This window comes from Ipomoea triloba, chromosome 3, assembly GCF_003576645.1.
Source record: "Ipomoea triloba cultivar NCNSP0323 chromosome 3, ASM357664v1".
NCBI classification, from domain to species: domain Eukaryota; kingdom Viridiplantae; phylum Streptophyta; class Magnoliopsida; order Solanales; family Convolvulaceae; genus Ipomoea; species Ipomoea triloba.
In genome coordinates, this window is record NC_044918.1 from 17478561 (window position 1) to 17491416 (window position 12856).

Below are 12856 nucleotides of genomic sequence, written 5' to 3' on the forward strand. Positions count from 1 at the left end.
ATATATTTGATCGATATGATGTTGACAATACTCAAATTCTTATATAATGACTCGCAAATTACAAAAGTAAAAAATTTAGTTTGACCTATACAAAAATGGATATTTTCAATATGCAATGAAAATCCAGATGCATTTCATGTAGGCTGGGACTTCTCCCTACTCCTTGACTCTGTATAGTTCTTAATTTCAAATTGATGTTGCAACAACATTTGACTTTTCATAAACCGCCCTATGCTACAAACAAAAATGATTTTCTTTTAGTGGTGATGTGTTAATGGATAATTATCAATTGAACCAATTTATATATTCTTTTTTTTTTTAAAGGTAATTATATGGAACTTTGAGAAATTTCCACTTCAATATTTTTGAAGTAGTTATTACCTGTCCAAATAAATTCGGTAACTCCCATAGGAATCAGATGTCAAACTTTGACACTCTTTTTTAAAAATCATATAATAAATATAAACAATTTAAAATGTCAAAAAATATCAAAATTGTGACTTTTTTTTTTAGTAAATACGGAGTAAAATGTTTTTTTTATTTTTAAACAAAGATGTCATTATCTCTTTCCTTAAAATAGTAGGTAATATGTCTTTTTTACGGTGTAAAATTGTCTATAGTACAATATAGCATTACTTTTTATTAAAATTTGATGTAGTTTTTTCTTATTAGCTCATGATATGATGGACCAATTCACAAATGCTATGTAATGAATAAATAAGATTTTGAATTTTCTCAAAAAAAAAAAAAAAGATTTTGAATTTTTTTTATTTTTATTGTGTCAACCCGTAAAGATGTTAAAATATCAACCACACACGCGAACATGCATATATAGGGATTCGTTCAAGTAAAAATATATCTTTCCGAATTTCCATAAAAAGTACGGCAATACATTGATGAACAAAACTACAAAGGGCATTTAGTAATACGTAAAAGAACACTCAATAACAGTTGCACTTATACATATCATCGGATGCACTTTGTAGTTTTGCGTGGTACACTTTTACTTGGTATACATATTCACCAAGTTTTCCCTATATTATCGAACGCTTGCACCAATCAATATAGTCATACAAAAATTAAAACACTTATCACATATCATATCATCTGATATTATTACATTGGGTAAAAAATTAAATATAAATTCTAGTTTTTTCCTGTAGAATAATGATATAGTTGGAAAGATAAGTTGATGAATTCAGATCCCAACCCACAGTTACTATTATTGGCAAGTTGTTAGTATCATATGTATGCACACAATTATTTGATGAGCCATCCCACCTTTGCATCACTACATACATAAATCCAAATTTATAATTTTTGCCCCAACCAAATACCTAAAAACAACTTACACTATTAAATATACAGAGATTCTGGCACAGAAGAGATCAACAGAGAGAGAAAAAAGCCCATAAAGACACCAAGAAAAAAACAGACAAACCAGAAAGAGCATAAAAAGTAGTTTCAGACACAACAGAAAGTCAGAAAAACCACTGTCAAACCTGAGATTAAAAATCCTGTGGTTTTTCTTGAAACTCTCCAAACATGAACATGATTCTGGTACTTGTGTTTCAGTTCATGGTGTTCTTGACAGTTAAAGCCCAGGAGAATCCATCTGCACAAGATACAGTGAACAATTTTGAGCCCAGTTTGGCTGTGGTGATTGGGATATTGTCTGTTATATTTTCTTTAACTTTCTCTCTTCTTCTGTATGCGAAATTCTGCCACAGGCCAGCATCTTCATCTGTTCACAACAGCAATCTGAGGATTCGAGACGGGCTTGTGAGATCGAGGTCTAGGTTCTCGGGGATCGATAAAACAGTGGTGGAATCTCTGCCGTTTTTCAGATTCTCCTCGCTGAAGGGGTCGAGGGAAGGGCTCGAATGCTCGGTCTGCCTGGCGAGATTCGAAGACGTGGAGATTCTCAGGCTGTTGCCAAAGTGCAAACATGCTTTCCACATTGGCTGCATTGATCAGTGGCTTGATAATCACTCAACCTGCCCTCTCTGCAGGCATAAGATCAGCCCTGAAGATCTTTCGACTCTGCAGTACTCGAACAGCCTGAGGTTTCTGGGGAATTTGATGAATTCCCAGTCTGAATTGAGAGAGGAGTCCAGTAATAATCTTGAGCTTTATATTCACAGAGAAGAGAATAATTCCCAGGCCGGGGGGTCTTCGAGATTTAACATCCTCAGCAGCTTCAGGAAACCTGCAGCAGCAGAGAACCAGAATTCTCTGCACAGTTTGAATCATAGGATCAACATAGTATCCGAGGTTGTCCTCAAGAACAGATGGAGCAATGTCAGCTCCTCAGACCTAATGTTCTTGAGCTCCGAAATGATCCATGATTTATCCACCACCAGATTCTCATCCCTGGACAGAAATTCCAATCCCCATTACACCTCCATGGCTGCCAGGGTAATTGAGGAACAAAATCCCAACAAATCCATGAACATCAAAGAAGAAATCGAACGAAAAAGACAGTTCGAGATCAAGATAAAAAAGAACCATGATTCTTCTTCATTTCTTCCATCATCTTCAGAACCAAGAATCATCATCAATCCAAATGAAACGTCTATAGCATCATCCCAGAACCAGAAGAGATCCATGTCAGAGATAATAACCCATCCAAGATTCAGAGACTTTAACTTCAAGAATCATAAGAATGTTAAGGAGGAAAGGAGGAGAAAGGCTTGGCTTCCAATTGCAAGAAGAACAGTTGAATGGTTTGCCAACAGAGAAACAAGATCCTCAGCTCATCAATCTCCAACAACAAGACAGTCTTTAAATGTATAAACATCTCATATAAATTAAAACAATCTTACTATATTATTATACTATAATGTTTGCAGCCAGATCTTGTAGTTTAGTTTAGCAGTTTAAACATGTAGCAGATCAGAATGTTTCATGTTCAATTCTCATTCTGTACATTGTATTGTTCCAATTTTGATTTTCCTTTTTTAGGATTATATTTTTCAATCTTCAAGTATTGTTTTTAGTATCCATTTGCTAAGTATAGTAAATAATATCCAGTTACTAGCTATATATAGTAAATATTCTGGTAAGTTAAAGAAAGTCAGGCAAAGTGCAGCATTCTAGCCTTGTTTTGTGGAAAGTTTGATTCTTAGAAGAATCAAGTGGTGTATAAATAATTCAGGGTAAGGAGAATCTTTTGGACTTATAATGATATAATTATATAGAAAAAATTGATATTTTAGTGATATTTTTATAATAATTATGGGGTTATATACTTATATGACAGTTTAATTGACTCAATAATCTAAACAGCAAGCGCATGAAGATAAGGTTAGGAGTCCAATACGTTAGTGTCGTCCCAATCGACTAGCTAGATAGAGGCAAGAGGCAATGCTTGACACGATGTCTTGTGGTTGTCTGCTCCTTTCTACCTATAGAGACGTGTCACGTCAAGCCCACTTGTCATTAGTCATTATATTATTGATTAAAATCTTTATTCAGAACTATACATTATACTTAGCATTGTATCTTGTATTGTCAGGATTGATTTAACTTACTCTAGACCAATTTATCGACTCATATATAACAATATATAAATACACTTACATCTTAAGATGATGATAAGTGATATAATTTTCTTCATTTTTGTGAATTAATAGCATTAAATAATTCAAACAATTGGTTCATGTAACATTATTCAAATGACATAATAAATCTACTGCTACATCAAACAACGTTTAGGCACTTAAATTGGATCAAAATTTTCTATTTTTTCTCTATAAATTTTCCGTGCAAAACTTGTCTTCCAACAAGAAAATTGGTCAAATTTGAAGGGTGTTGGGCCTGCAACTTTATCTGACTTCAATGTTTGGTAACAAATGGAAGTCTTACCCAAGTCGCCACACCCCGGCGCAACAAAGTATCTGGTAGGATTTAAATAATGATGTTAATTTAACTGGACACAAATGTTACACATTTACTTACTGCGCATAAGGAGCTCTTTTCACGTTGATAAATTGCTCTCACACTGCTGCGGGTGAGATTCAATCCTTAATTTTCTTTTCAAATTTTACCGATGTGACCAACTGAGCTGTATATACGAGCAAAAATCGATGAGTCCTGTGTAGTTCAATCGTTGTCATCATTCATAGAATCCACAAAATCGTCATTGCCTGTTTTTCTACGCAACTATTTTGCACATGGGAATACGTCTTTCATTGCATTACTTAATATGCAGCGCATTCCGATAAGAACCACTTAAAACGTAAACGTACTAATAAGTAGGTTTTTTCATTAGGACTCAAACTTAGAAATTGTAGTTACACTAAGTAATTTAGTTGAGATTATCCCTAAATTATAATTTCTTTTTTCTTTTGAAAACCCCTAAATTATAAATTTTTAAAAAGCCACATTCGGTGCAATTAATAATATCATTAAGTGCACTTTATGTTGTTATTAAGGTGCATTCTAAAGGCAAATCATAACTACTAAATTCTAAAGTGAATTTTTAAATTAATTTGTAAAAAACTAAATCATAAACCAAAAAAAAAAACTAAATAATAAATTGTAAGAAGAGGATTAAATCCTGAATCAATAGCTGATCCTCACAACATTTGAAAAGTACTATTTTTAACACTATAGAGTGCAATTACTTTCTCAATGTTTGTCCATTCAAAGGAGCACTTGCACAATTGGAATCACAGCAGCCAAGCATCATTAATAAAGATGTTGGATTTAAGATTACACAAAAGTAGTATTAATAGCTTTTACAAAGTCTCTTTACATAGCAAATGAATTCTGATAAAAGAATATACCCTTCACTCTCAGTTGCTGCAAATTTTATCATTCTTCAATAACCAATGCCTAAACACTAAGAGGGCAGAATCACACTAAACTGGATTCTTTTCACCAATTACATTCTAAACACTTCTTATCCATATACATCTTCATGTATTTACAGAGCTGCAGTAAATGTAAACAAAAAAAAAAAAAAAAGATGTGTATTTATGGCTCATTTGGTAGAATTGACGAGAGTTGAGATGATCTGGGAACCGATAGCGTTTTATGTGGTGCTGGGGAAATCAACTTCCCAATATAGTGGAAAGAAAGTAAAAAAGAAAGCAAAACCTCAATTTAAGTGCTACCATTCTTCAAGCCATTCTGGAGTGTTGAGATCTTTCGAGTCGTGGGAAGGAGATTGCAGAGAAGCCGCGCTGTCATCAGTACGGTTTACCAGGTATTGGTTTATCCTAGAGACGATCTCCGGGGGAGCAGGAGCTGTACTGTCTGTTACCCCTTTCCAATCGAAACCATCAAACCATGGATGGGTTTTGATAGAGTCGACGCCTTGAGTTCCAAGTCTCGAGTTCTCATCAACTTCAAGTAACTGCATCGCATTTTTAGTCAAAATCTCTGTCACAATTCTTTCATTGCCAAAAGAAAAAAAAGAAAAAAAAGAAAAAAAAGTACTACCTTGGAAATGAGATCAACAACTTCACGGCTAAAAGTTTCTGGAAGCGTTAACTGCCCTTTTGCAATTCGAGCAAAAGTAAGCTCGCTCTCTCTCCATGATCCAAATGGCATTTCGCCTTGTAGCATGAAGTATATCAGCGTTCCCAAAGCCCACCTGCAGGATTAAACCGACAAATTTTAGGGTCTGAAACCACTTCAAATGAGTCAAAATCGATAGCAGGGTAACGTGAAGTAATAAAGAAATAAAAAAGCAGCATTGCACCAGTCAGCCGCAAAACCATGGCCTTTCCCTTGGACGATTTCTGGAGCTAAAGAGTCGGCCATCCCACATATTGTAAATGCTCTCTGACTCTCATCGTCAGATAATTTCTTTGCAAATCTGAAGTCCACAAGCTGTTTAGAAATCAAAAGAGAATTACTATTAATTACAGTACCTTTCAAGTCTTGCCTTTTTTTTTTTTGTTCCCGTCAAGATTCTAATGTATCCAAAGTTCAATAAAGCTACAAGAATACGATATAACGTACCCGTATGTGTCCAGTCTGGTCTAACATTAGTACCTCAGGCGACACGCCTCTATACAGAATCCCATGCTGAAATGGATTAGAAAAGGACGTGAAATCTTGAAACCATCTTGGCCTAACAGGCGTGAACTTAAAGACAAAGTACCTTATGCAAGTCCTCTAAGGAGGTAACAACCGATGCAGCGCAAAATTGTGCAGATGCCTCATCGAGGGGAACGTGAAGTATTGAAACCAAAGGGCAAGCAAGACGTGTATCTAAAAGTATGCTGGCATGAGTTTGATCCGCGCAAGTGCAAATAACTCGAGGCACACAAGATGTTGAGGCCAGATGCTTCAGTAACTCCTTTTCTTTTAAAACTTGTTCTTCTTTCCCGAGCTTTTTAACCGCCAGCTTTGAAAATCTCTTCAGGCTAAGCAACTTATCTGCAGAAATTAGAAGAAAAAAAAAAAAACAGTTCTAGATTTCTGAATCAAACCAATGGTCCAAATTGTTAAAACTAGAGGGCTAATCCCCCGACAAAGTATGTGGAAGGCACATGACTAATCCCCAAAACCCACGGTTCAGACATTAATCTATCCATATAATTAATGCAGAAAACCAACCTGAGTCTTTCAAACGAACAAGGCCAATCTCACTGCAGTCTGTGGAATAAAGGCATGTCTTCCACTCCTAGGAAAAATAATCGGTAAATGCAGTCATATCGGAGTCGACTACACAAGATTTTTGGAATATGCTAAATTGAAAAGGGGAATGGCAACCCTACCAAATCAACGAGTTGCAAATTTGCAAGATCGGAAGTGTCGAAGCTTTTGTTAGATTCTTCAGAGATATTTGACGGGTAGTTGTTGGCCCTATAATTAATTAAATCAAAGGGAGAACCTCTCGTTAGTGATGTCGAATGAAATTATAGTGACAGAAAATATAAAAGATATTCAATTGTTGCTGCCGTTGAATATTATTTCACACAGAAGATATAACATACTTGAGATCGTCCTGTGAAAGCTTTGTCAAAGGGCCCATCACGGAATCAAACTTTTCCTTCGTTAAGATAGAGCACACAACATCGCCCACAGCAATGGCACTCAAGGAGCCAACATGTTCACCGAGAAGTGTCCACTCTCCAAAATAGCTCCCTTCGGTCTTTTGCAACGAAACGCCCTTGATGTTTGCCGCCAAATCCTGCCTCTGGTTTTCGCAAATGAGACTCGATGCGTTTTCGCTTTTTACCGTATTAATGTCAAATGTAATCTTCACTTCCCCTTTCTGGATGATGTACAGGCCAAGGAGATCTTCACCCTATGCGAAAAAAACAAAATTAAGAGAAATATATGAAGGAGCTTTTGCATTTAGAACTTAGAAGAGGAAAATAATGAATACCTTATTTACTATCGTTTGCCCATCAGAGAAAGTAATTTCTGAAAGAGAATCTGCCATATGATTTAGCTGTAAAATCGTCAATCTTGAAAGGAAATCTACAGAACGAAGCAGTTTCAATGACGACAAATTAGAAAACTCTGACGTAAGAATGCCTCTAAAATCTTCTCTTTTAAGTGCCCAGAGAGTTCCACTTGTTACAGCACGAACAGAAGCCTGGAGAGGTTTGTTGTACCTGTGGTTGAATATATCAGACGTAAAAGACAGTTAGGAAGAATGAAAAATCAACCATTCTAACCTGACAAATGAAGCCTTTACTTTTGCATATTGACACAGTAAATAGAACCACTAGAGGAGATAAGACATTAAACTTAACCCGAGAAAAGGATAACAGTATGAAAAGCATTAAAAGATACTCTTACATCAGTGCCAATTCTCCAAAGGACGATAGCTTCTCAGCTGTGTATCGCTGTAGAACCCTTGGAACTTCAGTTTTCTCATCCTAAAATTAATATTACCAGGTTAGCAGTAAAATTTACCCACGATTAAAACCTATATATGTCCTCGGATTACTTGAAAATGTAATGTTGCTTTTAAGTTTTAACTAGATTGTCGTTATCAGTACTAGAAATGTCAAAAACAAATAATCACCTGTGTAGCCAAGACCTCAAATTCTCCACTTCCAACAACGTAAAAAGAATCACATTCTCCACCCTGCAAGCAATGATATTTAATACACTTGCGACTATAACTCTTTAAGAGAATATGTCTTGCAAGAACCTCCCATATTATGCTGCGGGAGATATAGTCTACATTGAAAAATAAGAGAGGAACTATGGGTTTATAAGGCCAGGGGTTAGACTAGCTAATTGATAGAATCAATCTTTTAGTGTGGTTTGGCCCATGTGCATTACAACATAGTTGAGTGACCTCAACCCATCTAAAATAGTATCAGAGCGTGTTCGGTCCACTTTGTGTAATGACAAATACTTTACCTGCTTCACTACAATCTCTCCTGCTTGAACTTCCACTCGTTTCATACAATCGAGTAAGACATGACGCTGAGAATCTGTGAGTTTTCTAAACAGAAAATGGTCGTGCAAAACCTGCTCAATTTGTGCCTGTCATATAGAACTTAAAATTTAAAACGACTGTTGGAGGAGAGAAAAAAATTCAAGAGCAACGGTTTTAGAAAGAATTGTTTACTTCTTCTTCCCAGGTCTTCCTGTGGCCTGGAGAAGGAGGCATCCAGATCCGCCCATTCTCGAGGGAATTTTCAAGGGCACGGAGCCGTGCCCGTGATATATCTTGCCTAGCTCGTTGGTTCCTTGAGTTCCAGCTCATGACTGCTGGAGATTCTGATCCCGATGCCTCTACAACCTGAGGCAAAGGGTGTCTTAAAACTGCTTCATAACTTTTGGGCTCAACACCAGCAGCCTGACATATTATTAAGTCAGTATTTTGAGTCGTTAAAAAGGACTGATAAAATCAAAGAGTAAGAACTGACTTACATCAGTTAATCCATTAATATGCACAACTATCACAGTAATGTCATCTGTACGAGTTTCATACTGTAACCAGAGGCGATATGATTCAGCAACTATGGCAGCACAAGCATCCCGTGGATCCTTATACATCGAAACCTGACATTTCATTCAGAAACATAGGAAAATTAATCTTTATAACATGAAAGAAAAAGAAAAGCAATTTGCACTCATCCTCCCCTGATAATCTGCAAACCAAAGAAGGGAAACAGAAAGCGAAGCTCTTTCACTTTTTCAATTGAGGTTGAGGGTGTTGTGTCAGCAAAAAAAAAAAAAAAAAAAAAAAAGTTGTCTTATTTTAATCATTAGCAAACAGCAGAGCAATGCTTGTACAGAAAAATTCATCTCTTCTCCCATTAAGAAGAAATAGATTGGAAGAGGATCTCAGAATTAGTTAGTCAGGTCACTAGAAAAAGCAAATGTGCACAAATGACATTTAGGGATTTACCTGGATAATCTTGACATTTTCACAATTGTTTGAAGGTTTTTCCTTCTCATATTTGAATAATTTGCAATGCAAAGAAACACAATTCATGACATCACAAAAGACTTTGAACAAGAAATGTGAAATTATTCATGTCCTTAATGTGAAATTATAAAGATGTCAGAGATTTGAGCATGTTGTTTCCTGATTAGTTATAGCACAGGTCTTTTGGAATATAAGCAATAGTCTTGAAACAAGAAATTAAAAATGATGAGAACAAGAGAAATTTAAAAAAATGGAACTTTCTATTATATTGGCCACAGAACAATTAACAGTGTGAAATTATAAATTATAATCACAATTTTCATTTTTAAATTGTACAATCCCACAAAACTTTCTTTGTTTGTTTATTTTCCTCAACATTTTTAATTTGATTTTGTGTTTAACAGAACTTTTAATATGATTTCTAAATATATATATTTTGTTAGTTAACACTAAATCAATTATATTAAAAAATAAATTATAAACAACTTGAATCAACACTCATTAATGGAATCAAACACATAAGCAAGTAATATTTTGCCCTCCATAATATCAATATTAGTTAGAAATGTCTAGAATGCTACCTTAAATGCATCACAAATTCACAATCCTTGTATGCTACAACCGACACTCATTTCCGAAAGAGGAAAAAAAAATGAAATCATATCTCACCAAACAAGAGGAACAAAACATCTTTTCACTGTAATCCTTTTTAAATTTTCCAAAAAACGAAAGAGGAAAACTTTCCACCTTTGCACAGTATGCAACCAGAACGTTATTCTCACATTTGATAATGTAAGGAACAAGGTGATATACAGTTGGCTAATGCACGTGAAGAAAATACGAGGCAGCACATCCCCTCCACTGGAAAGCAGTTGAGTTTTTGTCCTTTTATTTCCTGTCTTGGCATTCCAAAGGTGGTTTCCAAAAGGTTGTTAAAATGCTTAACAGCTGGACGCTTATACAAACGAGCAGAGATAAGAATGAATTGTGGCAGGTAGTCTTCTACTTTTTCTGGTTAGTTTGGAATACAAGGAACAGACTTTTTTTAATGGGGGCGACTGTGAACTTAACTGCCTCTAATTTGCAACTTTCCGTTCACATCCTTGTTGCTTAGAAACAAAGTAACTAAGGAATACTTTTTTGAAAAACAACCAACCTTGATTAAATCAACCTCGAAATACAACAAGGATGAACTGTTGTTAATACTTGTGTTTTAAAGAGGGTAAAAGAGCAGGAAAGTACCAGATAAAAAACATTGTCATTTTGATCCATAGATATGAAGAGAACTTTTAATTACTATGAAAATTACAAGGACAAAAAGACAAATCATTACCATATCAACAACAGTTTGGCTGGAGAGAAACTCAAATACACCATCACTGGCAATCACAAAGAAAGGATGATTTTGAGTGAGCTCCAGGACCATAATTTCAGGGTTTGCAACAACACCAATAGTTTCAGCAATAGAATCGCCTATACTTCTTGTAAAAGCCGTACCAGGATACATCCCATTTTGTACCCATAGTCTAGGAGGATCACCATCATCGCCTTCTTCCGTGTCCCAACATTGCTCATCCTGGTTCTTCAGTCCTTCAATCTGATCCAAGGTGAGAACCCTTGCTCCACAAAGCTTAACCCTTTCGAGTTCATCAGGCCGATATGGTGTCTGATCAATCGATAGATCAACTGCCACAATGCTATTTCCCCTTTTCTCAGCTATGACAGCTCTCGAATCGCCAGAATTGGCAACATAAATTGTTTTTCCTCGCACCAGTATAGTAACCGCAGTGGTCCCACTCATGCTATCATCCAAAGCATCACTGTGCAATTGCGAGTTAGTCATCAAGAACGCATCATGGCATGCCTCAACAGCATCTACATGAAACTTATTATTCCGTAGCAAATTTTCACACAATTTCTTCTTCACAAACTGCGAGCATTGAGCTCCAAACTCTCCATGGCCATCAAAAACCCCAAATAAATGGTCATCCGGACTCGTCCCAAACGGAGTGTGAATGCAAAAACTATCTTGATTAGCCTTATCAAGAGCATCAGGATAGTACCCTCTTTGAGACAAAAACGAGTATCTTAGCTCATAATTCCCCGATGGAACTCTCACACTTCGCGTGCCATCAGGTGGTAAAAATTGCGCAGAGACCCGAGACAACCTAGCTATACCAATTTCAGGATCCCTGCCCACACTAAACTGATTTAACCTCTCCCTAATCTCTGCATCCTCCCCATCTGAGGAACCAGGTGAGAACACAGTGTTCTCAACTACTACTTTAACATTTTCAGGGTCTTTCACTTCCAAATCTCTTGGAGCACATATCTGCCCAATGCAAGCCTTGGAATAAGCACAACCCATCACAAAAGACACCAAATTGACCCAATCCCAGACCGTGAAGCAATCAAATTACACATCAGCATTCAACTCCTAATGCCAGCAACCAAAGATTTCTTATGAAAACCCAAATTCCTCCTTCAGAAACATCTATAAATTCAAGAAATCAAGTGCATAACAATTAAAATTCTAACCCAAAGGAAAAAAGCAAGTATACAATTCTCATAATTGAATCTGTATGACTGAAAAAACAGTTGCATATGTGTAAAAGCAGCAAAAAGATGGGAACTTTAATCGATTATCTATATAATGAATACATAAATCTTTTGTAAAGTGGAAATGGAGATGAAAGAAGCAGACCCAGTTCGCGGAGGCTTGAGTAGGCTGTAGAGAGTGAATGCAGGAAGGTAGTGAGTGTTTGATGATTGGAGAAAAGGGGCAAAGTGAGCTAAGAGTGCGTAGTTTCGTGCAAGAGCGTGAAACAGAAAGAGAGAGAGAGAGAGAGAGAGAGAGAGTTTAAGGTGGAAACTTACGGCATGTGCGGGAGGAGGACCCTCGTACTCAGTAGCTCCTAAAGCCTCTAGCTGCTTCTTGATGGGTGGATATGAACTGCGCACGCGCCTCTTTTCATCACGCGCTGTTTCTGTGGACTGTTGAGGATGATGACAATGGCAACCCAACTAGCCAAAATGCCAAATCATATAGTCTATCTTATAATATGAACTGTATGCATAGTATAATAATTGTCCATTATAAGTATTGTTTTCTTTTCCATTTACAGTATGAAATTTTCTGAGGAAAAAGGGAATATATATATATATATATATATATATATATATATATATATTCTAATCAAATATCTTAAATTTATTAATTTTCTTAGTGATGAGTATTATTGACTTTGTCAGGTCTGGAGGGATAAATTTCGGTGGTTCAACTGCCTATTAGATGAGAAGATAAGTGTTCACATTGAGTGTAACTCTTTTGTTCACAATTTATCACTCAATAACTAATTGAGCTGAATGTGCGATTACTTCATCATTTATTATTTTGTTGAATATAAATATAGGCTTTAAATTGAACTAATTTTTTGGTATTACTTGTTGTCATTTGATAGAATAAACACCCGCCAAATTATACCATGGGTCCACATT

General features: G+C 36.0%; 2 protein-coding genes across 4 annotated transcripts; one reads left to right on the forward strand and one right to left on the reverse strand.

The window, feature by feature from the left end:
- The first annotated feature begins 1228 nt into the window (after positions 1-1228).
- LOC116012314 (E3 ubiquitin-protein ligase ATL42) lies at positions 1229-2986 on the forward strand. The gene has a single exon (XM_031251830.1). It carries the CDS (start codon positions 1546-1548, stop codon positions 2794-2796), a length of 1251 nt encoding a protein of 416 aa, XP_031107690.1. The 5' UTR covers positions 1229-1545; the 3' UTR covers positions 2797-2986.
- A 1678-nt stretch (positions 2987-4664) lies between these two features.
- LOC116012681 (protein phosphatase 2C and cyclic nucleotide-binding/kinase domain-containing protein-like) lies at positions 4665-12380 on the reverse strand. 3 transcript variants are annotated; one of them, XM_031252318.1, is made up of 16 exons: positions 12236-12380; positions 10692-11852; positions 8857-8988; positions 8552-8782; positions 8341-8466; positions 7997-8059; positions 7768-7847; positions 7349-7580; positions 6954-7267; positions 6735-6822; positions 6574-6640; positions 6116-6393; positions 5974-6039; positions 5711-5841; positions 5449-5602; positions 5117-5362 (listed from the first exon to the last, which is right to left on the reverse strand). In XM_031252318.1, exons 2-16 carry the CDS (start codon positions 11724-11726, stop codon positions 5117-5119), a joined length of 3243 nt encoding a protein of 1080 aa, XP_031108178.1. In that variant the 5' UTR covers positions 11727-11852; positions 12236-12380. The 3 variants fall into 3 exon arrangements, with proteins under 3 accessions (XP_031108179.1, XP_031108178.1, XP_031108177.1); XM_031252317.1 differs by lacking the exon at positions 12236-12380 and adding an exon at positions 12063-12228; XM_031252319.1 differs by lacking the exon at positions 12236-12380 and having other exon boundaries at positions 4665-5362; positions 10692-11726.
- Between the last annotated feature and the right edge of the window lie 476 nt (positions 12381-12856).

What these genes read in the sequence shown, in the direction of transcription:
- LOC116012681 (XM_031252319.1), bottom strand. Translation starts at nt 11,726, where the DNA reads ATGGGTTGTGCTTATTCCAAGGCTTGCATTGGGCAGATATGTGCTCCA. An exon ending in GGCAAACGATAGTAAATAAG is followed by an intron (nt 7,268 to 7,348) that starts GTATTCATTATT and finishes TTTTTCGCATAG; the next exon opens with GGTGAAGATCTCCTTGGCCT. An exon ending in TGTTCGTTTGAAAGACTCAG is followed by an intron (nt 6,394 to 6,573) that starts GTTGGTTTTCTG and finishes TAATTTCTGCAG; the next exon opens with ATAAGTTGCTTAGCCTGAAG.
- LOC116012314 (XM_031251830.1), top strand. Translation starts at nt 1,546, where the DNA reads ATGAACATGATTCTGGTACTTGTGTTTCAGTTCATGGTGTTCTTGACA.